Genomic DNA, 24698 nt, shown 5'->3' on the forward strand with positions numbered 1-24698 from the left:
TCTGGTGCTTAATTATATGAGGAAGCAGAAAACCAAAATGCACTAAACCTTGTGTATACTGGACTTCTCCAAATAAGCAACCACATACCTCTAAGTCGGTGCCATTAGGAAGAAATGTAGGAACAATTCTGTGGTTGCATGATCTGGATCTATTTGGCTATAGGATTTTTTTTTTTTTTTTTGAGGGTGGGGCTTGGAAATCTCTATATTTTAAAAGTTCACTGAGGTATAGTTGACATATGTAAAATTCCTGCTTCTGAAGAGTTTGATGAGTTTTGACAAACGTACATTTATAAACCCCAACCACAATCCAGACATGGAACTTTTTCAACACCTGAAAAGTCCCCTCATGTTCCTTCCTAGGCAATCCCCTCCTATCCCACAGTCCCTGGCAACTCCTAATCACATAGCATGTAACTGTTCGTCCAGCTGGATTGTTCAGGAGTTCACTGAGATGAGACTAGGGTTAAAGGGAACGGGAAAGATTAGTGTCGTGTTGTTAGTGTATGGGATCAATCGCAGTTAACTGTTTGTAGTTAAGGAAGCAGCTAAATGAGTTAAAATTTCTGACCTCAAATTTCAAAGAAAGTACAATCCTCTAGGATTTTTGCTTTTTGTTTTTGGTTCCTGTTCACTTAAAATAGCAAAATATTTCAAGCATGCATAGACTTGCAGGCAATACTCATGCCATGACCATCCAACATTATAAAATCTTGATTCATTGTTATATATCCTTTAGATTTTTTTTCTTTTTTTCAGTTCTAGGGATTGCACTCTATACATTGTAGGCAAATGTTTTACCTTGAGCTACATCCCTAGTTCTATTGTGGAGTGTTAGGATCAAACTCTAGTATTTTTGAAAAAGTTATGCTAAATGATTTCCAAAGTGAAACTTCAGAGGCAAAGCTGTTTTCGAGAGAAGAAGTAACAAAAACTTTCTCCTTGGCCAAACTTTAGTCAGGCTATGAACCTTCTCCTAGGCCCACTTGTGTATTTCTTGTAAAATCCAGTCTTAGAAAACAGCCACGCTAATTCAGTTTAGACAGAGCCTGTCATCCTTGATGTCTGATAAGGTTCCCTACCCTTCACTTTTCCCCAGGTGATTCCAATTACTTTGGCCTGCCTTCAGTTGGTTTAGCTAGAATAACCCTTAAGCCTCATGCTTCCTCTTAGTAATTTTCAATCCTCTTTCCCCAACACCATTCCTTGGCTATTTAGTCCCACTTGTCCATACTGTATGCAGAGCTCAGCCCAATCTCTCCCCAACTGCAAAATCCTAGTTCAGCATTCCTGGTAATATTTCCATGGTACTGAATAAAATCTTCCTTCCTGCACTTTAACAAGTATCAGTGAATAATTTTCTATTCCCTCTGAACAAAAGGGGCTAAAGCACCTAAGGTGCTGAACGTGCTGTGATTCCGGGCCTCCACCCTCAGGGTGCCGCAGGGCTGTTACTAGGGTAAGGCCAGAGGCAGGCTGCACTCACACAGAGTGACAGTGAGTGCTGACTGCGCCATCTAGGCCAGGCCATACATGTTCTGGGGCTTCTGCAGGAGGAGCTGATCCCTCCAGTGCCAGCATGCTGACACACCCCTGTCCTAAGCGTCGCTCTCAGCATCACGACCTCCGGGGCCGGTCCTCCCGGGCCGCTCTCACCACCTACCTCACAGATGACTGGTGCTGCTTACTCTTCCGAGAGGAGGTGGTGCTGGTTGGCTGCTGCCGCATCACGTGGGCCACACCCACATTTAAGGGCTGGGCGGCTGGGAGGGTCACATGACCAGTCAATAGCGCGGGCTGCTGCATGATGGGATTGTAATGGCTGCCGTGCGCATGCGTGTTCCTGAAAAGGAAAAAGGAGGTGGTTTTTATGGAAGCAGTGCCTTTATAGGATGAAATTACCTTTTAACTGAAAGCTGATCATGGCTGGGGATGTGGCTCAGTGGTTAAGAGCCACTGGGTTCAGTCTCTGGTACAAGGGAAAAAAAAAAAAAAAGAAGCCGACCACGTCCCATTGAAGGGGCGGGAGGAACCTGACCGGTTGGCGAGAACCAGGACTTAAGTGGGAAGAAGGCCAAGTGTGCAGGCTGTGCTTCCAAGTTCTGGGGACTTAAGTATTCCCTCTAACTTTTAAGTCCTTGAACAGGTGATTATGCTGAACAATAATGTGTGTTTTATTTTTGAATTTATAAAGTGCCTTCAATGGATTCTTTCATTCCACTCTGTGAGGTAGACAGGATGTCTTGGTAATACCATTTTATTAATGAGGAAATTGTAGTTAATGTGAAAAACAAACTTTGAAGACTAGGACTCACATTCTCCTGGCATTAGTGAGTGTTAATGTTCTTTGGAATTCCCTCAGTGGCCGGTACAATGCACAGGCCTATAGCAGCTGATCAGTTAATTACACGCTTGCTGAATGAACAATTAGATTTACGGAAGGTTGACTGGACGTGTATAGAGTTTGGTATTAAATAAAAATTAAAAGCAGTCAGACATATATTGATAGGAATACCGGCAGCCTGCATCCTGAAAATGGGTTACATTTCAAAATTCTTATTATTTGAGTTGTATGGAGATCAGCACCTTATTTCCCCACAGAAATGTTAAAAGTGATGATTAACTCAGAAATTTCCCCATAAAAGCCCACTTGACACATAAGATAATTAAAAGCTACAAAGAATTTACTTGACTTCTCAAAAATAATCAAATTCTACCTTTGCTACTTGGGGAAAAGGATGAACAGGAAAAAAAAAAGGAGCAGAGGAACACTTTTGTAGAAATGTTGATACTCTTAGGCATTTACATGGACTTCAGAAACTGATGTTATGGCTTCTTTATTTTGTCGTTGTTCTTTCCCTACACAAATGTGGTGTTCTTTTCCTTTGAAACGAGTCCAGCATTAGTACTGCTCTTTTGTTTATTAGTCAAGATCACAGATGTTCTTTGGTTCACATGTAAAGTGGGAGAGAATGGAAGAAAGTGCATTGCTTATGGATGTTGCTGGTGATTGCTAGGTTAAGAGATGGAAAAGAGAAGAGAGGGAGGCTAAGAAAATATGCATGAATAAGTGCATGATATTGCTGAAATTAAATGAGCTATAAATGCTGAAAGACAAAGGAGTAAAGGAGTATGGCATGTGTGTGGTCTTTTAGGAGAAAAGGGGTGGTGTGGGGAGAACAACAGTTGGTCAGACAGCTTTCCACATGGTTGCTGTTCCTAATGAGCTAGAGGAAGAAAAGCAGTCTTGCTGAGCATGAACTGCTGTGAATGGGCAAAAAGAAGATGACAGGCTTATTTATTGACTGTCATGTTCAGGCACTGCTGTGGTGCATGTTAAATACAGGCCAAGTGCTTTGTGTTTTGTCTTAATTTAAACCATTCAACAATCCTATGACATAAGCCTCATTATCCCCACTTTGCTGAAGGAGAAATCAAGGCTCATATAGGTTAAATAACATGCCTGGTCCCAGAAAGCCAGAATGGAAGTCTGATACACCTGATGTTGAAAGTGATTCCAATGAATGCAGGTAAGTGTGGGGAGTGAGAGGGACTGTGGGGACAGCCTGTGCGCTCACTTCTTTGTACTAGTCAGTTACAGGGAGAGTCGAGGAAGCTGTAATAGAGGCTTGACCGGGCGCTTATAGCTCTACCTGTCAGCCTCTTCCAGAGAGCTCTCTATCTACAATGTTCTTTTGGGTCAGAAAAGGAATTATGGGTAACTTCAAGGTGGGATGGAGACTCTCAAGAGGGTTGAGGGGAGTGACCAGCCCTGGTGTTTATGCTGAAGGAGAGACAGCCCAGAAGGGTCGTGAGGAGTTGGGAACAACTTGGAAGTGGCCATGAAAACCACAGAGCAGCATGTCCATGAGGAAGTCAGTGTTTGGATGGGTGGAGTTCAGGAAATTCACAGGGGTGTGGTGTGCTGGCAGGTGGTCACCTGGATGTCTTTAGGGTCTATGGGAAGTGGAATGTGATAAGACACCACTAGTAACTGGAGAAGCACACTCAACAAACATGCCAGAGTTTGCCATTCCAACAAATCCTATCTGTCAAGCCTTCCCTGGGGAAGTCAGATAGACTCCAGGGTGCTTATGTTTCCAAACATCCCGAGAACATTTTCTAGAATTGCTTAGGGCTTTGGGGACTCTCTACTGCTTTCTTTAACTGGTGACAAACCCTTCTTTTCTGAAAGTGGAATTTAATTCTGAGAAAAACCAAAAATCTGGGGCTGGGGATGTGGCTCAAGTGGTAGCGCACTCGCCTGGCATGCGTGCGGCCCGGGTTCGATCCTCAGCACCACATACAAAGATGTTGTGCCCGCCGAAAATTAAAAAATAAATATTAAAAAATTCTCTCTCTCTCTCTCTCTCTCTCTCTGTCTTTAAAAAAAAAAAAATCATGCAGAGCTGAGTCTGGTGAATAACACTGATGATTGATGCAGCTTAATTTTGGGAAGAAAAATGACAGATAATCATAAGTTAATAATCTGATTTTCTTAGATCCTGGTGCTTTATTTAAAAATAACCATTACAGTGTAGTCATAGTCCTGTAATCTCTGCGTCAGTGGTGGACATGCCTCCCATCCCAGACACACCATTCACTCTTAAAGTTTCCTGCTTACCTCCAGTCGGCCAACTGCTGGGTGCCTGCCATGGTCTCGGGAATCACAGTCGCATGCTGCACTGATGTGTGGGTGGCCACTCCAGTCAGCTGCTGCCATGCTGGAGGAAGCAGGATCTGTTGGGTCCCACTCGGCCAGGCCTGCTGTGGGACAGAGGACATTTGCAGTCACCACATTTGTTAATCACATAATTAACTTATACTGTGCCGGGAGTGGTGCTAGACCCTGTGAAGGGTGTGAAAGTAGTCTCTGGCTTCAAAAACTATGTTAACAGGAAGCAATACTAACACATATGAACTAAATAGAAGATAAGTACAGGGACACAAAGTTGAATGGAAGGGATTCATTCATGTTGAAGAATGATTTATTTGGGGATTTGCTCTAATGGGCTATGCTCAAAGTTTCTAAAAGTCATTTATTGACTTGTTCTGCCACAGAGCTACATGCAAATGATTGAGGGAGTTGAGCTGGGTGACTCCTTGCCCTTAGGGAGCTTTCTTTTTAGTGTACTTGATTTGATACTTAACCTTTTGTTGATTATTTAGTACCTACAGGTCTAACTTGTGCTATCTTCTGAATCTAAGTTTACAAAACCCTGAGATGAATGAGTATTTGGTGCTGGCCTACACCTTGGATCAAGCATTCAGTAGTCCTCCCCTCATCTGCCAGCTTTTGAAGTGACTTTCTTGTCTGGAACCTTCAGCCTACTTGAGAATCACCTTAGCTCCTCAAAGCAAAAATGAGAGATTGTTAGGAAGTCATTGCTTCCATCTTCAAAAGACTAAGATTTTCCTAAGAAATCTAAAATAGACTTTTGTGGTTCTTTCTTGAATGTTGTATTTTAAGCTCTTCATATTCTTCATCACTATTTTTGGTCACTAAATAATTCAGACTGAAAGTAGAATTTAAAGTTGGGCTCATAAAGGGCTACCACTAAGGTAAAATACCTCTTGGGTAGGTCAGGGATTTAAGTTTTTGATATCTTAGCCATATCTCTCTCTCCACCTGGCTGGACATGACCAATATCGGGTAATTCACCTAATATAGTGCTCTACACACTGGGCAGGTGTTTAACACGTGTTTTGACTCACATATACAGACAAGCACTTCTGGAAATGGATGGCATTTTGAGTCAAGGCTTAAAAAACAGTGCTTATAAAAATGAAATAGCCACATTTGGAGCTGTCCTGCTTCTCTGTTCTGTCAACTGTCTGGCAACTGTCGTGTTGCCAATGAAGTCTGTGAGATCACTTCTACTTTTTGATAATGCCTGTTTGCTTACTGATCTGTTTTGCTATAGGAAGAATGCTTAGAGGCCATGGGTAATACATAGGTGCTTAATAAATATTCTTGATAAATGAAGAATCAACTCTACCAAGTCTGTTTTCTATAGTTAGTATTATTTCAGGTTTACCAAATGCCTCATAAGAAGAAAAATAAATTGGTTAAAACAGTTGTCATCTCAAAATATTAAGTAAATAACAATTTCATTGGCAGTAAGATTTTTACTGCTTAGTCATCTGGAACTTATTTCAGATCTCATGAAAAGCATGAGTTTTGATTAACATCATTAAAAATATCTTGAATAAAGCTCAGATCATCATTTTTAAAACTTCCCTGAAATGGATATTAACATTTTACCTCAAAGAGATGGTACAAAAGGCCATTTTTGACCTTTCAAACTGATTGATACACTCAACTCATTTCAGATGACCCTTCATAGACAGTTCTATGATTCATTATTACTACTAAGAATAGAGCTAATATTTCTTATTGTGTGCCAAGCACAGAGTTAAGTCCTAAGTAGATTTTTTGACTTCTTAACACCAATTGTGTGAGGGGATGCTATTGTTTCCTTTCATTTCTCAGATGAAAACAGAGAAGTTAAACTTGCCCAGAAACTTGGTACATTAAACATATATGTTTATTGTTCTTAATAAACCCAACTAAAATGATTGTGAGGGAATAAAAAAATTTGGATTCATAAGAGCAAGAAAATAGGGGAGAGACAATAACAGTTAACAAAATTTAAGGAGCAGGATAATGGACAATTACCAGGTGAGTGAGCAGACAGAAGGAGTCTAAGGGAAGCTGCATGTTAAACCCTCAGCTCCCAAATCCCTGGTGTGCAGGCTTATACCTCCCCCAAAGTTGGAGCTGGATGATTCTCTCTAGGGAAACTGAAAAGAACTACAAAAGAAAAGAGTTACAGATACAACATTTGAGGATCTGAGGTCTGCAGTGAACATTCTGGGCTTGTCCCTTATCTGCCTAAAGAGAAGGCCACATTCAGTGGTCCTCCCCTCATCTGCCAGCTTTTGGAGGAAATTTTAAGAGCCTCAGTCTTACATATGTCAACAGCTAAGGATGACCAGACATTAAAGGAAGCTTCCAGCATTAAAGAGTCTAAGATAAACAAAAAAGAAGCTGGGAAGAAGAAACACAACGTAGAAATCAGAAGAGAATTTCCAAAGACTTGTAATTAATGTTCATACCGAGTTAAAAAAATCCACAAAGTAAGATCATATAGTGAAATATATATTTATATACCAATAGCTACATTCAGTGAACAAGAACACACTCTTATAAATGAGAACTATGACAAAATGAACACTTCAAGGAAATTGAGGAAATTTCTCAGAAAGTACAGACAAAATATATAGAAAATGGGGTGTGTGTGGGGGGGAAGAAAATTGGAAGATCAATTTATAAGTTCCAATAACCAAGTCTTAAGATGTCTACCAAGAAGAACCAGAAAACATAAAAAAATTATTAAAGAAAAAATAAAAAGAGTTCCAATTAAATGGGCAAATATGTGGTTGGGTATGAAGGTAGGTGGTAGAATGCTTGCTTAGCATGTATGAAGCTCTGGATTTGAAATCATGAAATTTGAGACTACTGTGGACAAAGAGAAAGTCTTAAAAGGTTTCAGAGAGAGAGAGAAATAATAGTCACTGAACTCATGCTCAAATATAACACTTTAAACATATAAACCTTTCATAGCTCTAGAAAGATTTGGGATTGCATAATAAAAGATATATAGAAAACCAACCCAGTAAAAAAATGAGGAACCCATTAACTACGGGAAAACAAGAAGTTATACAAGAAAGGAAATATAATCACAGTATATTATGAAGCTCAGCTGAGAGTAATATTTACTGATAATAACTTTACGAACAATTACAGAGTAGTTGAATTAAAAATCATATGGGATGAATGGGAGAAAGGAAAGTGAGTGAATGAGAACAAGGGAGTGAAAGAGACTGGGTCGTGAGGTGGGGTGTGTTAGAGAGCTAAGTCTTCAACTTTCATTATGGGAAGTCAACTGATCATAAAGAAAATGGAAAAAAAATCAATAAAAAGAGGTCTAGAATGCTATTTAGAAACATGGAGTTAAAAGTAAGATTGAATAGTCAAATTAAAAATAATTGTTTGGAGAAAAGTTAAAGGATGAAGCAGGGAATTATATTTTCTTATATGTTTGTGGTATCATTTAGCTTTAAAAAATTATATGTCTGTATTAGTTTGAAAAGGATAACATTTAAATTTTAAAAGTAACTTCCATAGGCTAGACTTATAGGTTAATGGTGGAGTATTTGTCTAGCATGCCCAAAGCCTGGGCTTCAATCCCAGTATTTTTTTAAAAAATATTTATTTATTTATTTTTTTAGTTGTAGTTGGGCACAATATCCTTATTTTATTTATTTATTTTTATGTGGTGCTGAGGATCCAACCCGGGTCCTGCCGGTGCTAGGCGAGCGCTCTACTGCTGAGCCACAATCCCAGCCCTCAATCCCCAGTATTGCAAACAAATAAAACAATGAGCCAGGCACTGTGGAACATGCCTGTAATCCTGGCTACACAGGAGGCTGAGGTAGGAGGATGGCAAATTCAAAGCCAGCCTCAGCAACTTAGTGTGACCCTATCTTAAAATAAAAAATAAAAGGGCTAGGGATGTGGCTCAGTCATTAAGCACCTCCGAGTTCAATTCCTGGTACCATCACCACTACCACCACCACCAACAACAATAACAAATACCACAAAGACAAAAACTTCCCCAAAGTCACACAGCCAGTAAGTGGTGGGTGTGGCATCTTAATGTGGGCTATCTTAATTTCCATGCTGTCAGCCAATATCCTATCTTCATTTATGGAGGTAACACAAAAAAACGATGGCTCCTATTGGGATTAGGCATTGGTGGTAACTGCATAAATGTGGCACAAACAAGTCTTCCTTATTCAGTGCCCAGCAAGACAGAAGCAGATATCAAGACAGATTGGTTGCTGAAAATTTTATCAGTAGAGATTTTAAGTGAGAAGCATTGAAGTTTGATATTTTGGACAGTTTACATAGTTCAAGCTAATATCTTGTCCTTAGGAAAATATTTAAAGGCATTTAGGTGATATGACTCAGTTAAAAGAATGCAAAACATTTCTACATGGAATGGTGGAGTCTATAAGGATCTGGCATTTCGGAATTTTTGATATAACCATGCTAGTCAAAGGGGGTTTTAGATCCTACCACTTGACAAGTAAGATGAATTCAATATTTTCTCCATCTAAACAGTCTCCTTTCTATCTTTTCACCTTTACTTGCTCATTCAAAATTTCTGTTGATGGTCAAGATGCTAACTGTGGCTCAGGATCTGGGAAGATCGAGGGAACAGCTCCTTTTAGAAAGTATTTTAAAAGTTTTCTCTGTGGGTTAGATCCATAAAGATCACTCCTATGTCACTGACATGAGAGGGTGGGATCACCATCCCCTCCTGCCATGCACATAACCTCAAGGTATCCTACAGAGGCTTGTTTCCTTATAAGGATGTGGTATGGGGAGGAAAAGAGCAAAGAAAATGAAATTAACATGAGGAATAGATTCAAAGATTCCATCTCTAAACCTTCACAAATCAAGTACTTGAAAGGTTTTGCCAACTTTTTGGAATATTGAAAGCAAATACTAGTGTTTGAATATATATTATAAAAATAATAGTATTTCTGCTTGATACCTAGAAATTTACTTATAGAAAAATGAAGACTTCAATTTAAATGTTTAATTATTGCTTTAAAAAATAGCTGCCATACTAGTTTTGCAAGTTATTATTTTTGTCCTTTGAAAAGATCATTTAAAAATATCTAGGAGAGAACGCCCATATTAACAGGCTAATATATTGGCATGAATTAAGTGATAAGCAGAGAGAAATAGAAAAAGTTACCAACAAACAAAAAGACACAGTGTGATACTGGGTAGGGCAGGGTTTTTTTGTTTGTTTGTTTGTTTGTTTTTAATCTTAATATATCTTAGAAGGCTTTACATGGCAACACACATAGGTCTATCATATCCTTTAAATGGCTACATGGTGTTCCATTTTATGCATTCATGTATTGATTTAACAAATCCCCTACTAGTGAATAATCAGCTTGCTTCCAACAGTTCCCTCTTATAAACACTATAGGAATTAAAACCCTTGTACAAACATTGTTCATTTTCCCAATTATAGATTTGGGTTAAATCAACTTTACAACACTCTAGAGACTCTTTTTCAAGTAACCATAAGGTTAAGTTTTATCCTACTATGACTAAAGGACTGAAACAAATTCAGAAGTGCTTAGCCTATGGGTTCCACCAGACTGAACAATGCAGAATGTCTATTTTAGCTAAGAAGAGATGCTATTTGTTTGTTTATTTATTTATTTTCAGAGACAGTTCCTGGCTTCCTTGAGTTAAGTGTGCAAACACAAAAGGGTCTATAATTACCCTGTACAATACACATGAAATCTTTAGATTTTGACTCAAAGAAGAGGAGCACTAGAATATTGTTTGGACTTTTGCCACTCAGATGAAGTATAAACAAGCTTCTTTGCCCCTGAACTAAGCTGTAATTCTTTCCCTTGATCTGTCTCGGCCTTTTCTGAAATCCCCATCACTGAACTATGGAAACAAAAGGAAGCTACAAAGACTGGTGAGAAGCAAAGTATAGGCCTGCTGTAAATATGTAATGTTCTCTTTTGATAACCCTTCAACAAGAAAGTATTTTGTGTGCCACCAGTTGGTATTAGGGGTCACTTGCACAGTTTCAATATGGACATAAGAATAAGGAGACAAAGAATAGTTAATATCAATCTTAACTAAACTGCTCCAGGAGACAGAAGAGGTAGTAAGATCCAATATAATCTTATACTCAAATCAGATAAGGATTGTATAAGGTAGTGAAATTATATGCCATTCCTAACTTAGGAATACAGATGCAGAAATACTAACTACAAAAACAGAATCCAGTATCAAAAACTGTTGCACCATGTCAACCACAACATGATCAAATAAATTTATCTCACATATAAAAGAACAATTTAGCATTTCAAAATCAATTATTGTAACTTTTAAATAAACAGATTAGGGAAGAAAGATCACATGACTATTCTAATGGAGACAAAAAGAATATTTGATACAATTCAATATTCATTAAAAAATTTAAATAAGATAAAGTGTCTCTATCAAATATTTGTACTAAATAAAATATCTAAGGGGAAATAGAAGAATTTTCTTAAAGTTTGATAGAAGTTTAAACATGGTTTTGGAGGCCCTGTTCATCCCAGTGATAAACAATAAATAAAAAGTGTTAGGACTGAAAAACAAGAACAAAACAGTATCTTTTACAAATAAAAAGCTTATCTACATAGCAAGTCACAGAAGCAGGATTGATGTAAACTCAACAGACCAAAACCATTTATATTTCTATAAACCAAAAATAAAAAATCTGATTAATAAAATTAATGGCAACAAAAATTGCAAAATACTTAGGAATTATTCCTACAAGGAAAAACTTTATTGACAATAATAATAAATAGAGTTATACCATGTTCATGGATAAAATGATATTATAAAAATATATCAGTGGTTCTTAAAGTAAATATAAATTCAATGCAATCAATAAATATAAATCAGTGTTTTTTGTTTGTTTGTTTTTTTTTTTCCTGAAGCTAACATTCTGTGGAAGAGTGATGTTAGAATTCTATGGAAAAGAGATAAGACTAACCAAGGAAATTTTGAAGAACTATTTGGGGACAAAGCTTTCCATACCAGATACCAAGACATATATTAAAGTTATAATGATTAAGACAACAGAATATTAGAGAAGCCAGTGGACTATAAGAAAATCCAGAACAGACCTATGTAATTTGACTACTTAAAACTTAAAACAACAAAATCAAAACCAAAACCAACTTCTAACAGGACAGCATAAGTAAAGTATCTTTGGGTACACTTTGGGAAAAGCATTTGGGAACCTACCTTATTTAAAAATAAAGGTGCTTCTAAACAACATTTAGGTCAAACTGATCTTGACAACAGTAAAATGATTTTACAGAAGTAGTATAACACAGTGGTTAAAAAATAGATGTTAGCAGGAGACCTCTTGGTTTTATGTTCTCATTGTCATCTTGTTGCTGTGTGACTTTAAGACAGTTATTACTTAGTTATTGGATAGACAGCATCTCTATTTGTCCAATGGAGACAAATGTCTTATTGTATTGTTGTGGGGTTACATAAATTTGCACCTGTAAAGTGCCTGGCATAATGAGGATACAGTCATTGTTAGGGTTCAAGAGTCACTAAGAATTGATTACAGTTATGACTGCATCACTACAGTTATCGTAAATTTTTATAACGCTTTATAAATTTTCAACCATTTTTCAATTCTGTGGTCTCGTTCATTAGAGTACCTCTATGGATAGATGAGGAAGGTTCCAGCTAACAGCTTCTGTGAATTTCTTCTTCAACTATAAAATGAGGGAATAATCTCTAGGGCTCTTTTTTGGCTCAAAAAAACATTCATTTCTATTTTACAAGAAAGAGATTTGAGGCAAAGAGATGTTAACTGACTTGCCTTAGGTCATGAGAGTTACTAGCAGATTTAGGATTAAAACCTAGGTCTCCCAGATTAATTTGCATTTCAAAGATAAAATAATGATTTCCCTAGACTCTCTGTATCTACATTTCTTCTTAGAATTGTAAGCAGATACTTAGGAAGGTAATTCACTTGGGGATCATTTAGAACATTATAGATATATTCCTGTGACTGGAAACACCTACCTCATTACCAGAGAGGGAGTTAGTGGAGATATACCTCTTTTGTGAACAACAGTAATATGGAGAATGGTAATGTGGGTAATAATATGGGGCTGGCAGGGAGCAGGAGAAACGATTACCTGGGCAAGCAGACCTGGTTGGATCTGAAGAGGCTGAGCTCCTGGGGCTTGAGTGACAATAGGCACCGCATTTTCCATTCGCACTGAGTAGCCAGCATGCTTTGAGGGGGAAGCCTGCAAGCCTATTACAGACAGTGGGTGAGGGAGAGAGGAGTTAGTTGACAGGAAACAATGGATGACATAGCCAACTGTGTCATCTTTTATCTCCAAGTCCCAACCCATCAACCAGGTGCTGCCTGGCTCTTTGGAAGTTTCCCCTTTAGTTTCTAACTTGAATTAAAAAAATAAAAACTCCTCCTGTAATCTCAAATGTTTTCAAAAGACTAGAAGGTCAATTAAAAATTCTGTACTGTCAAGAGGTGGACAGTTATGTTGACAAATTACAACAGGACAATAAGAGCTTCTGACAATCAAGATATGCCTGTGTAGGTCACTGCAAAGGGGTCAGAGAGAGAATGGATGAATCTGTTTTGGAATCACATTGACCAAACCTAAGCAACCACACACATGCTTACTTGTGGGCTTTGCAAGAATAAAATTTGGAATTCCCGTGTAAATTGTGACAAGGTACACAGTCACCTCTAGCTTGGAGAGTCTACAGAAGAGTACTGGGGTTGTGGCCAAAGAATGATTTTGGGGAGGCAGCCCCAGGAGGTACTGTTCAGTGTTTTTCAGATTTATATTCTCCATGTGAACTGGGACTCTGTTGGCTGTCAGAGAGACTGGCAATTTTCTATAGTAAAACACACAGAGGGTATTTCATGTGAGGGAAGTAGGAGCTGACATCAGCATGACAATGGGAGCACAGACAATGTGCTTATTTACAGGCAGCTGGCCAGGGACACAATCCCTGGCAGGTGGTGAGAATAACAACAAACTGACTTGGTGCAGAAGCAAGTCCTATTGTTTCTAGGTTGGTCACAGTAGGATAGGAGCCCCCAAGCTCAGTGATACCAGAGTTCTCACTGAAAGAAACCAAGAGGGCTTTCTTCCATGAAAGTGAGCTGCCAGAAAACTGCAGGTGTCAGGCCCTAGAGGTGGTCCTGCAAGAAGCAGAGGAGGGGCTGGCTCGGCCATCCTCACCTTGGAAGCCAGGAGGACACACGATGAGAGCTTGCTGGAAGGGGTCAGGCCGGGCACAAATCTGGGCTGTTCCCGTCTGCAGGGGCATGCTCCGCTGGGCCACTGCAGCCATGGATGCCGCTGAGGGCTGGTAGAGTGTAGATTGGTAGTTTAGTATGGAGACTTCGGGATTGGCTAAGGAAATAGTGGCACTGGTGGAGGTGGGAGCCTAAAGGAATGATGGGGATTAAACAAAAATAAACACAAATAAAAAATGAGGGAGGGGTATGTTGGGAGACCGAGTCTAAATCAAATAAATGAACTCAAGGAAGACAAACCGACAAAACCAAGAGCAAAAAAAGTAAAAGGTGGAGAGGAGCAGAAAGACAGGCACCTGAAGCCACAAGAGACACACCCGCCTCGACATTGATCACCATCTGTGGGGCCCAGGCATGGGTACAAATGAACAACGGTGCATTGCATATCTAAGGACTGAGAAGTTCAAAGCCGGGCTGGAAAACTGCGGTAACACGTCTGCCCTTCTGCTGGGACAAATACACCTTCCTAGTAATCTGGGTGACCAGGTTTGAATTGAGGGTTTTTGGATTCCTTGAATTCTGCACTGAAACATGGTGATGGGGTGGGGCTGGCAGCGAGCAGAACCCTGTTTTCCTTCTCCTGCCTAAGTTGGGTCCCACCAACTTGAGGGGCTGTGTGAGCATGTGCTGTCCTCCAGTCCATACGTCTAAGCTCTGCTCACATCCCCTTCCCTTGGGCCTGCTGGTGTAGTCCTCTAGAGGCTCCTCTAGGCCCTAAAGATGCTGGGTCTTAGCGTGGAAGCCCACACACCCAAAGGTAAGCCAGAGCGGGGCTCTGCGCAGGGGAGCAGGATGCAAGGCTGGCTTTCTTGTCTGAGCTCCATGCACTTAGGCTGGTGCTATAGTAATAACCACGGCTGGAGGCAGAGGCTGGTGAGTCCAGAGAATTTAAATGGAGGCAGTTTGACAAGGGCAAGCCATTGCAGTGACGTCCTCTCTTTTCTTTCAGAGATATCATTAGAGAGTGAACTTCTCTGAGAGGCACGGCTACAGAGGAAAACAAATTCTAAACTGTGAATTCTCCAGCTTTCCCCCTTCTTAGTGTTGTCACACTGATCCTTCAGCAAGAGGGAGAGGTTGCTAATGACTTCAGGTTCAACATTGTCTACAGGAGATTTTTTAGAAGGTTCAAGGACTAAGGAATAAAGAGCAAAAGAGCCAGAAGGATATCTTGGACACACAATACACAAAGGCCATTTCAAGTGGAATATGTATATATGTCAAATTTGATTAAAAAAGAGCAAGTCTCATTTTACATGTTTTTTATATTTATTTATTTTTTTGTACCAGGGACTGAATCCAGGGGTGCTTAACCATTGACCTCATCCCCAGACCTTTTTTTTTTTTTTTTTTTATTTTATTTAGAGTCAGGGTCTCACTGAGTTACTTAGAGCCTCACTAAGTTGCTGAGGCTGGCTTTGAACTCATGATGTCCTGCCTCAACCTCCTGAGCAACTGGAATTATAGGCGTGTGCCACTGTACCCAGCTTATATTTAGATTTTGTACTGAAATATTAGTGCAAAGCAAATTAATTTGCTTGCAAATAATCACCAACTTCTGTGGCATGCATGCCTGGATTCCAGGGTACATATTTTAAAACACGTACACGTTTGCAGCACTACATGGCCTACCTCCACGTAGTGTGACTGGACACATGTGCGCACATGTGGGTCAGTGTTTATGTCCTGTTAGTGAGGACATGATCTGTGTTTCCTCTTTGTCCTCCTCACACCACCCTCTCCCCACATACACTTTCCCACTGTCTGCTGACGCCTGGCTTCTCCTCAGCTTTAGTTCCTAAGTGTCTCCCTGCTTGGGGCCCTAGCACAAACGTCCTGCAGGTTTCCAAGCTCATGTGAGCTATCTCACCCTCTGGTCAGTGCTGCTTCTGTCTTCTCAATGTCCCTGGAACCCACGAACTCTTTTCAGTTGCTTCTTTCTGGTGCCTGGGACCTATCGGGCTCTAATGAAAGATGTCCTGGGCTCTACATCTTCTCTTCCAATGCTTGGGCACACAGGCTAGATGGTTCTTTCCAAGACTCCCCTGTGCATGTCAGTGCCCCTGCTAATAAATTCCCAAAGACTGCCCAACACACACTGTCCATGCACCCTAGCCTGGCACTCCTTGTTCCCTTCTGAATTTTTCTTTCTTTACTCTAGATGCTCTGGGCACAGGGCAGATTAGTCTGCTCTTTGTTTCTGAGCCTATTGTGAGCACAGGTCTTTTATCTCACACAAATACTTGGGCCCACAGGGGCCTCCAAGCCTCTGAACCTCAGGGCCTAGCCTGGGGCCTGTGCTCTACTTTAGGACCCTCTCAACTCTGTCAACAGAGATAAGCCACTCCTGTCCTTGCTCTCACACAGTGTAGTATTGTGGTCTCACCCAGCTCCTGTCAGTCTGCCTGACAGTACAGTTGGTCTCCAGACTGATGCTTCCTGGGAGGAGGGGCTCTCCAGCCCACAGTGGTCTCTCCCTCCTTGCAATTCTCCCAATCTTGCTTTTCCTGGCCCTGCGTGTGTCCAGTTCACATTTGGATTTGTCTGTTTTTGCTTATGGCTTGTCTTGTCATGCAAACCATGGGATCCTTGAGCAGTTGACTCTTGCAGCTCTTTGTAGACTCAAGAATAAGTGGAATCTGTATCATGACATGAGCTCCAGTCCCCATTGTGACCATTAGGCATGCAGAAGATTTCCCTCAGTTTCTAATCCTGTTTAAGGATCAGCTGAAGAAGCAAGCTGCAGAGGATGATGTTTTCTACTATTCTGTATCCTCAGTCGTTCTGATAGAGGGAACTAACCTATCGCCTGATTGAGAAGAGCACAGAAAGGACCACCAAGAGCTCTTGCGACTAACAAATGGAAAATAATAAGGAAAAGCAAGTTTTTGGTGACATGGGCTTTTGAAAAATGGGAGAAGTGATTCTTGGAAGCAGTATATGTTTAATTGGTCTAATACGCAAAACAAACGGGTCTGAGTTTGGCCTATACATCCAAATTAAAATACTTGGTAGAAGGCTAGGTCCAAAGAACAGAATACCATGGAAGTGTTAAGAAGTGGCTAATCTAAAGATTTACACCACAAATATCCAAAACAGAACTCTTTATTAAATATGTCACTTGTGGGCAACCTAATGGTTTTAGGAAGTATTTTGTCAAGAAGTCTTTTTAATTTTTAGAAAGTCAGCTTCCTTGAGGATTACAGATTAGTGACGCCAATTCCTTGAGACATAAAGGATCATTGATTTGTGACCATTTGGGAAAAAGTCCTTTGACTAGTCTACTGGGCATGTTAAGGGGAACAAGGAACTTTTACATAGTTTAATATCCTACTTCTGACAAAATTACGGAAATATTTTATTGCCTCTTAGTATTTAAATTGGAAGAAAAACTCAAAGGAATTCATGTAGAAAGCAAACCACCAGGAACGCTAATGGACAAAGGGAGTCTTGTTAGATTTAGAGAGCAGGTGCCACCTAGGAAAGGCACTGAGGACCTCAGTGGGACTCTGCAGTGCTCTGTGTGCATATGTTTTTCAAGAGTACAGCCTCTGAGGCCAGACTGCTGGTTTCCAAGTCCACATTGCATGAACTAAGAAAGCAGCCTTGGGTAAGGGGAAGATTGCTTTGTGCCTCAGTTTCCTCTCAAGTGGGAACGATAAACCTATTGATCTCACATGGTTGCTCAGAGGATTGAGTTATGACATGCTTAGAAGAGTTGGGAACATAATAAATGCTCTATAAATGTTTACTATTAGTAATGCTATTATTTTATAACATTATCAGAGGAGGGAAAGCAGGCCTTCGTGCCTAAGGCTAAGTATGTGCTGAGTAATTTTTTCCTGATGTATTAAAAAATAGGGCATAGTAGAATCCAATGCCAGAGGATGGAGATCCTGATCACAGACCCCTTCCTTTTGTGGGGTATGGGCCCCCTTACTGGATGCTTTGGGCCTGTATTACATTACCAATCTCTTCTACTTCATCCCAGGCCTCCATTAGACCTGAGGAGAGGAGGGATGTTCTCATTCTATAACTGCCTTTTTGATGAGAAATCCCTTTGGTTTTGTGATATTTGTAACACTCTTTGGCAGGTTATGCTTGCTGTCATATCACAGATAAGATGTCGTGAGCTCCCCTGGTATGCTCAGGGACCCACGGACCACAGTTCCACAGCAGAGGAGAGATCCCCATGGGAGGGGTGGCCTGATGGGCAGGCTCTCCCGCTGGCGCACGTACCTGAGGGCCCTCCCCTGCACTCTCCTACAGCCTTTGGTGTTGGATGGGGCAGACAGAAGGCAGAGAGGAATAGGGAATTTGGGATCAGGGAGTTAAGATCAGGTGTCTCAAGAAGGCGATGAACAAAACCATGGTGATATTCTGTTAAGAAGCTCACATCACTGTGGATGCCTTAGCCTCAGAGCTGGGCTTGGGCCAGGTGGGATTTTAGTTTCTTTGATTCTAAGCATTAAAGATTGCGGCTCTTCACCCTGAGGGGGCTTTGAACATTAAAGGTCCCTAGGGGGCAGCAGAGTCCAGGTGGCCTCCTATAGTCTAGGCAGAGGGAGACTTGACAGGCTGAGGAGGAAAACCTTCATAAGCCAATGAGTCACAAGTGGCCCAGGAAAACAGGTGGGCAGGGGCAGTGACTGAAAGAAGGGGTCAGGGACTCCTCAGTGACAGGAGGGGACCTGCCAATGAGTGGTCAGTCAGGTGAAGGTATTTATTCCTCAGGTGTAGCACATTCATACTCCTCCCATTGTGTGTGTGTGTGTGTGTGTGTGTGTGTGTGTGTGTGTGAGAGAGAGAGAGAGAGAGAGAGAGAGAGAAAGCAGACCGACATACACATAAACATTATTGTCATTACAAAGTGACAGTAAGAAAAATCTAGGGACACTTCTTTGAGGGAATGGTAAGATTGGAAGATAGGAATAGAGGAGTCTTAGACTCTAGATGCAGCTGCAGCCAGGACCTGGAGTTCATTCCTTTAATAACCCTTCCTGAGTGTCAAGCACTCTACAAAGCTGCTGGGTCCTGCCAATTATTGGCAAAAGGTTGGAAATCTGTGGAATTTCCTTAGTTTTCCAGTCCCTTTTAGTTCCAGCTGCAGGAATCCTGGTGACAGACTACACTGCCCCCCCCCCCCCCATTTGGAGAAAGAACAGGTTTTAACTTGAAAACAAAATCATGTGGAGCCAAGGGAGTGGGGATAGGGAGGGGCCCGAGTCCCTGCTGGTTCTTGAATTTCCTACCAGGCAGATGTCAGGCATAAAAGGATCATGGCTGCTCCCCTCCCCGTTCCCACACTGGGCCAAAGGAAGGCAGGAAGAGGTGCTATCTTAGAAGTCCCTCTGAGAGTCCTTTCTGGGACCCTTCAGTGGGGCTAGGAGCCAACAGAAAGAGTGCCTGGGTCTCTCAAAAGAAATCACCATGGCAGCAAATACTTCCTTAGGAGTGAATGACAGCAGAAGGATTCTGTCCCCTGACTGGGTTTGGTGGGGAAATCAGTCTTGCTGTTCATGCCGGCAGCCTGCCTGGTTCCCCTCAGCACCCCACTTACCTGGTTGTGGACAGTGGTCAGCTGGTTGTTGAAGGTCATGGTCAGGTTGGTAGAGGTGCTGGGGGCCACATGCGTGATGAAAGGGGTTTTGCTCTGGTTCACTGTGTCATACATGTTCACCCGACGTTTGCAAATCTCCATGTTTTGGAAACATGATTTGACACTGTTTACATAAAAAGCAGAGACAGACACAAGGGAAAGGGGTGAAGATCAAATAGGATAAAGGGGAGAAAATGGAGGGAAATAATTAATCCAATCAACAACGACCAGAGAAACTTAAGTTTACCCAAAATGTCCTGGTTTCTCATGTAAAGTCTGTGCATTTGTGACCACCGATGTTACCTGGATGGCTTTCCCATGGCCCTGCCACCTTTCTCATATCCTGGGTGGAAGGAGGTTGTACGTATCCCAGTAGGCATGACACCTCGCTGCATTCCCCATGTTGCCCCTCTGCCTCTTGCCTCACTGCCCCTTCTCCACTCCGGGGCTTCTGGCCCATAAACAAATGTATCAGCTCTCTGGGAACATCGAGTAGCTTACAAAGTGCCTGTACCTGCCCCTTTCCTGGGCCACCGGCATGATCTAGGGGATGGCCAAGGAACTCTCCCAGTGCCAGGAACACATGGCTCCTCTTTGTACTCAACAGAATTGGTATGTAAAGAAAACGATAAAGATGCAAATAATTAACAATAATGCTGACACTTGCTGAGAGCATTGATAGGTGTTTGCAATCCTTCACTCAGTCCTATGACATCCACAGGATGGAGGTAGGATTAGTGTTCCTATTGTATGAGTGAGGCTGAGGCCCAGGGAGAGCAGGTAGTTTGCCACACAAAGGTAATTACTGTCTAGGGAACCTATACCCTCTCTCTCTCTCTCTTCCTTTATCCTTGCGTTTTTTTCTAATTCTTGCTCAGTTACATGAAGTAGCATTTCCCCTTCTTTTTCTTCCTCCATTGCATTGGTGAATCAAAATAAAACCCTAATTACAGAGTTATGAGAGCAGAACAGACACCAGCATCAAGGAAGAAGAAATCTCCAGTGGCCTTGACCATTCCAGTTCCTGAAGATCCATCATAAAGCATCCTGCAGAGCTTACATACTGCTGCTCATTCACTTGCTGGTCTTCATTTCCTTAGAGTCACTTTTCCTCGAATGCAATTTTCAGGATAAACTTCCACTTAATCTTCAATTTAAAATGTCCATTTTAATTAGAATGTAATAATTGAATATAAGAAGTAGTTTTTTACTATTTTAAGATTACAAATGTCCACTATTTCTGTGTACACCAGGTTTTGGGCTAAGTGGTTGTTTGTGGGCTATCCCAAAGCATCCTTTCCATAAGATGCATTCCAAGTTTCAAAATCTTAGACATGACTTACATAATCCTACATCTAAGTTTATGATTACTTACACTTGCCACATAATGCATGCTAAATAAACATTTACTGATTGATGACCTTGAAGAGAAAAAGAAAGCATATTCCATGGTAACCAACAGTTTAAAATACTGCTACTAATGCTGGCGATGCCAAGGGGTTTGGAACTTCTAGCAAGTACCATGCTGCACGTGGAGGCTAAAGGTGTAAACAACATATTTTGTATTTTTTTTTTTTTTGGTACCAGGGATTGAAGTCAGGGATGCTTAATCACTGAGTCACATTACCCATTCCCCGGCCTTTTTATTTTTTTATTTTGAGACAGGGTCTCACTGAGTTGCTTAGGGCTTCACTAAGTTGCTGGCTAGCTTTGAACCTGTGATCCTCCTGCCTCAGCCTCCCAAGTTGCTGGGATTATAGGCAAGCACGACTTACACATTTTGTATTCTCTTTGGAATGCATTTAAAGCACTTGATGGTTTTGTGATGGTTTAGTGCAAAGTTCTGACTCCTTCAGAATTTTCTAACTGAAATGATTTGCATTTTGATTGTCAGGACAAGGCAAGTGCTTTTACTTTGGGTTAGTTAAGAAGATTGGTTTTTAAAAGATTCGTACACTAGAACTCTGGTATGGACAAATGAGGGGGCATCTCTTTCACCTAGTAATCCAGATGTTGGGGCAGCTGTGGCTGAGTCCCAAGGTTGGGAGTCCATAGCAAGGTGGGCCTGGAGATTTATTTTCACCCCCAAGTTTTCCATGGTCTTCCCAGCAAGTTCTGGGGAGCCCTAGGGATTTGGCCTACTCTCAGGAAGACTATGTGTTCTCAAAGACCTGCCTCTCCTTCTGAGGCCCCTTTCAGTGTTCCTCAGTAAAGCATTGTGTTGGTGGTTCTTTACAGAAGCCAGAGGAGGACAGGATGCCATTCCTCAAGCCCCCCTACTATATGGGGCTGATTTTATGGTGTGACTGCCTCACCATCTTAGTGCTCAGTTAGCTGAAGTAGAATTTCTCCTTAGTGCAAATGGTCAACAGGGCTTTCTGAGAACACCCCATATCCTGTCTCCTGCCCCTGCTGTTTCCCATCATCCTTCTTTACCCCTGAACATAGAAAAACTGGTGTCCTGGGAGTCCTAGCCAGTACGTCACCAAATTTGTCCTTTATCTTGTGTTACAGATGACACCTCCCTGATTGATTCCTGCCACACTCAAAAATAGGGCAGATCCCCTGAAAAAAGTTTGAGGGGCTGGGGTTATAGCTCAGCGGTAGAGTGCTTGCCTTGTATGTGCAAGGCCCTGGGTTCGATCCTCAGCACACATAAAAATAAATAAAAGTTATTGTGTACAACTACAAAAAATAAATACTAAAAAAATAAAAAGAGTTTGAAAGAGTTGGTCCCTATTCCTTCTTTGTTACTGGAGTTAGGTTGTTTCAAAAGCGGCTCTGAATGAAAGAGGCACTTTCTGGTAGTTGCGATGCAACTTAACTTGCTTCGCTGACTGGGAGGAACAGAACTGACACAGACGAAGTGCCCCGGGTGCCCCCACTCACTGTAGGCTGGATAGGGTCCTGTCCAGGCTGGAGACTCAGCCAATGGCAGGGCCAACCATGATCTGCAAGCCTCTCTTTTCACAGTCTTCCCTTTCCCTCCAGATCGAAGAGAACATGTTGCTCTTGGGCACCCTAATTCCCCTGCAGACCACAGGGATGTGATTCCTTATTCTTTTGTGTCCAGAGTATCTGAGAACATTAAATTTCCCATCCATCAAAGACCCCCTGTCCCACTCATTCACCCAGGCCGTTGCCACTGGCTTAGTCTTCCTCTCCAAGCCCTTCTCTACCCACAGGAAGGCTTCAGAGGCTGCACAGATGACTCTTTGAACATCCTGGCTTCTAGGTTGCTTGTCATCTCAGTAACCTTGTCCTCATGCCCATCACCCATTTTCTGGTGTGCCAGACCTGAAACTGTTCCACTTCCCCAAATCATGAACTCAAGCATTCTGCTCATGGCCACATTCTCTATCCATCCAACTTGTTCAGCTATTACTATGATAACTTTTTTTTTTTTTTTTGATAATTCACTCCTTTATTGCTAATACAACTGCTGAGGAGATAAGTATGCATTGGGCATCAACAGTGGCCCATGTAGCAGTTGCAACAGGTAGACCCATCTCTAATCTGGCTCTTGAAGGAGGGCGTTCTAGGGTTTGTTCATGTCTGCCAGGAACATGTGGTCCTGGGAACCAGATGGTGCATCTCCAAGCATTAATTTCCTATATCTGTCTCTCCTGTTGTTAAACCAAACCTACACTCTGGTTTCAGTCACATTGATGTATCTTGCAAGTCCCTTTCTGGTGGTCACACCAGGGTATTGAGTTGCCTGGAAAATACTTTTCAGTTCCTGCAACTGCCACTTTGAGAACTTGGATTCGTGGATGGCTGTGCTGGGGCTGCAGAACCGCATCAGCCACGTTTGTAGGGTGCCTGGGCTGCTGCTCCTGCCTGGACTGCTGGTCACCACCACTGGCCTCGTGGTATGCAACACCTCCCTGGTTCACAGCGCCCTTGTGGTGGAGGTAGCTCTCTTGAATCACGTCTTCCACGAGGCCTACAGTTCCTTCACGAAAGTGGCCACCACCAGTAGCAGCTGCTTCTTCTGTGGCTGCTGCTGGCACACCTTGCTCTGCCTCAGCTACTATCTCCATATACACATCCCCAGACCACATAGCTGGGGTCATGGTACTGGTATGGCTGTGACGTACCAGCTGCCAGCTGGCCTCTATCCTATGACTACTTCTTTAAGCACCTCTTCAGTGGGACCCTTCTCATCTTCACATTCCCTCAGCTAAGGCTCAGCATTGCTACCATTTTGGATTACAACCACTGTATTGCCAGCAACATCACCTTCCTCATCAACCCGTCTTTTTCTCTTATCAGTTTGGCAAAATTTGACCCAGACAAACCCAGCCATCTGTTTTCTCCTCGGAAGGTCAGTCACATCATCTGCTTTTCAGGTCCAACTTCATGCTCTCGTCAGTTTGCTCTGAAACTTCTGCTCTAGATATCTAAACTTTCTATCCTGCTCAAACCACCAACCACCTTGTTTGCAACACACAACCTCACCATCTACTTCAGAGGGACAGACACTATCCGACAGGAACTCTCTCAGCTTTTCTCCATCAAGCCAGCACACCTGCTAACACCCACACCTCCCTTTGTCTGCCATCTTTTGGTGATACTGGCCCATCTCCACCTGTGTTCTAACTCAGGCCTTTCCACTGTCTTAATAAACTGACCCTGAGCAACCCTGTCCTCTAATTTCTCATTTGCCACCAGATTGTTCCCATCAAAATTTAAACTTGTTCAAGCCTTCTTGGTCTTCAAAAAAAAAAAAAAAAAAAAATCCCTCTGCCCCTCCCTGATCACCCGTACATTTCCCTCCTCCCTTTCCATTCTCATGTCTTGAGAGGCTGCTATTTCTCTGCTTTTCACTGGATCTTTCAACCTGCTATGGCCTTCTGCTTTCACCACTGCACGGAAAGGGCTGTCACCCAAATACCAATGACCTCCGGATTATAAGATTTGATAGACATTTTCCCCAGACTGTTGTGCAGCAGCAGAGAGACCTGTGTTCAAGATAAATTTAACTAGCCTTCCCCCGCTTCAAAGTCTTTGACATTCTATTATTCTTTGGATAAAGACCCAAATCTTTGCCATGCAGGGCTTGCTCCTGTGGCCTTGGTATCTCGCCCACTGTGCCCAAGTCTGGGGCTCAG

General features: G+C 41.8%; 1 protein-coding gene across 7 annotated transcripts in view; it reads right to left on the bottom strand.

Moving 5' to 3' along the window:
* The window catches only part of Hipk2 (homeodomain interacting protein kinase 2), a 188557-nt gene that overhangs the window by 36415 nt on the left and 127444 nt on the right, over positions 1–24698 (bottom strand). For 4 of the 7 annotated variants that reach the window (XM_046434171.2, XM_046434173.2, XM_058575734.1 and 1 more), the window contains exons 7-11: positions 19546–19708; positions 13909–14116; positions 12826–12947; positions 4625–4767; positions 1664–1843 (exon numbers count right to left, since the gene is read on the bottom strand). In XM_046434171.2, the coding sequence (XP_046290127.2) occupies positions 1664–1843; positions 4625–4767; positions 12826–12947; positions 13909–14116; positions 19546–19708 (816 nt within the window). The remainder of the gene's footprint in view (positions 1–1663; positions 1844–4624; positions 4768–12825; positions 12948–13908; positions 14117–19545; positions 19709–24698) is intronic. The other 3 variants (XM_058575733.1, XM_058575735.1, XM_046434172.2) reach the window with 3 other exon arrangements.

Source organism: Marmota monax, unplaced genomic scaffold, assembly GCF_021218885.2.
Source record: "Marmota monax isolate L192 unplaced genomic scaffold, Marmota_monax_Labrador192_F-V1.1 WCK01_AAM20220418_F8-fsc00122, whole genome shotgun sequence".
Classification (NCBI taxonomy): Eukaryota; Metazoa; Chordata; class Mammalia; order Rodentia; family Sciuridae; genus Marmota; species Marmota monax.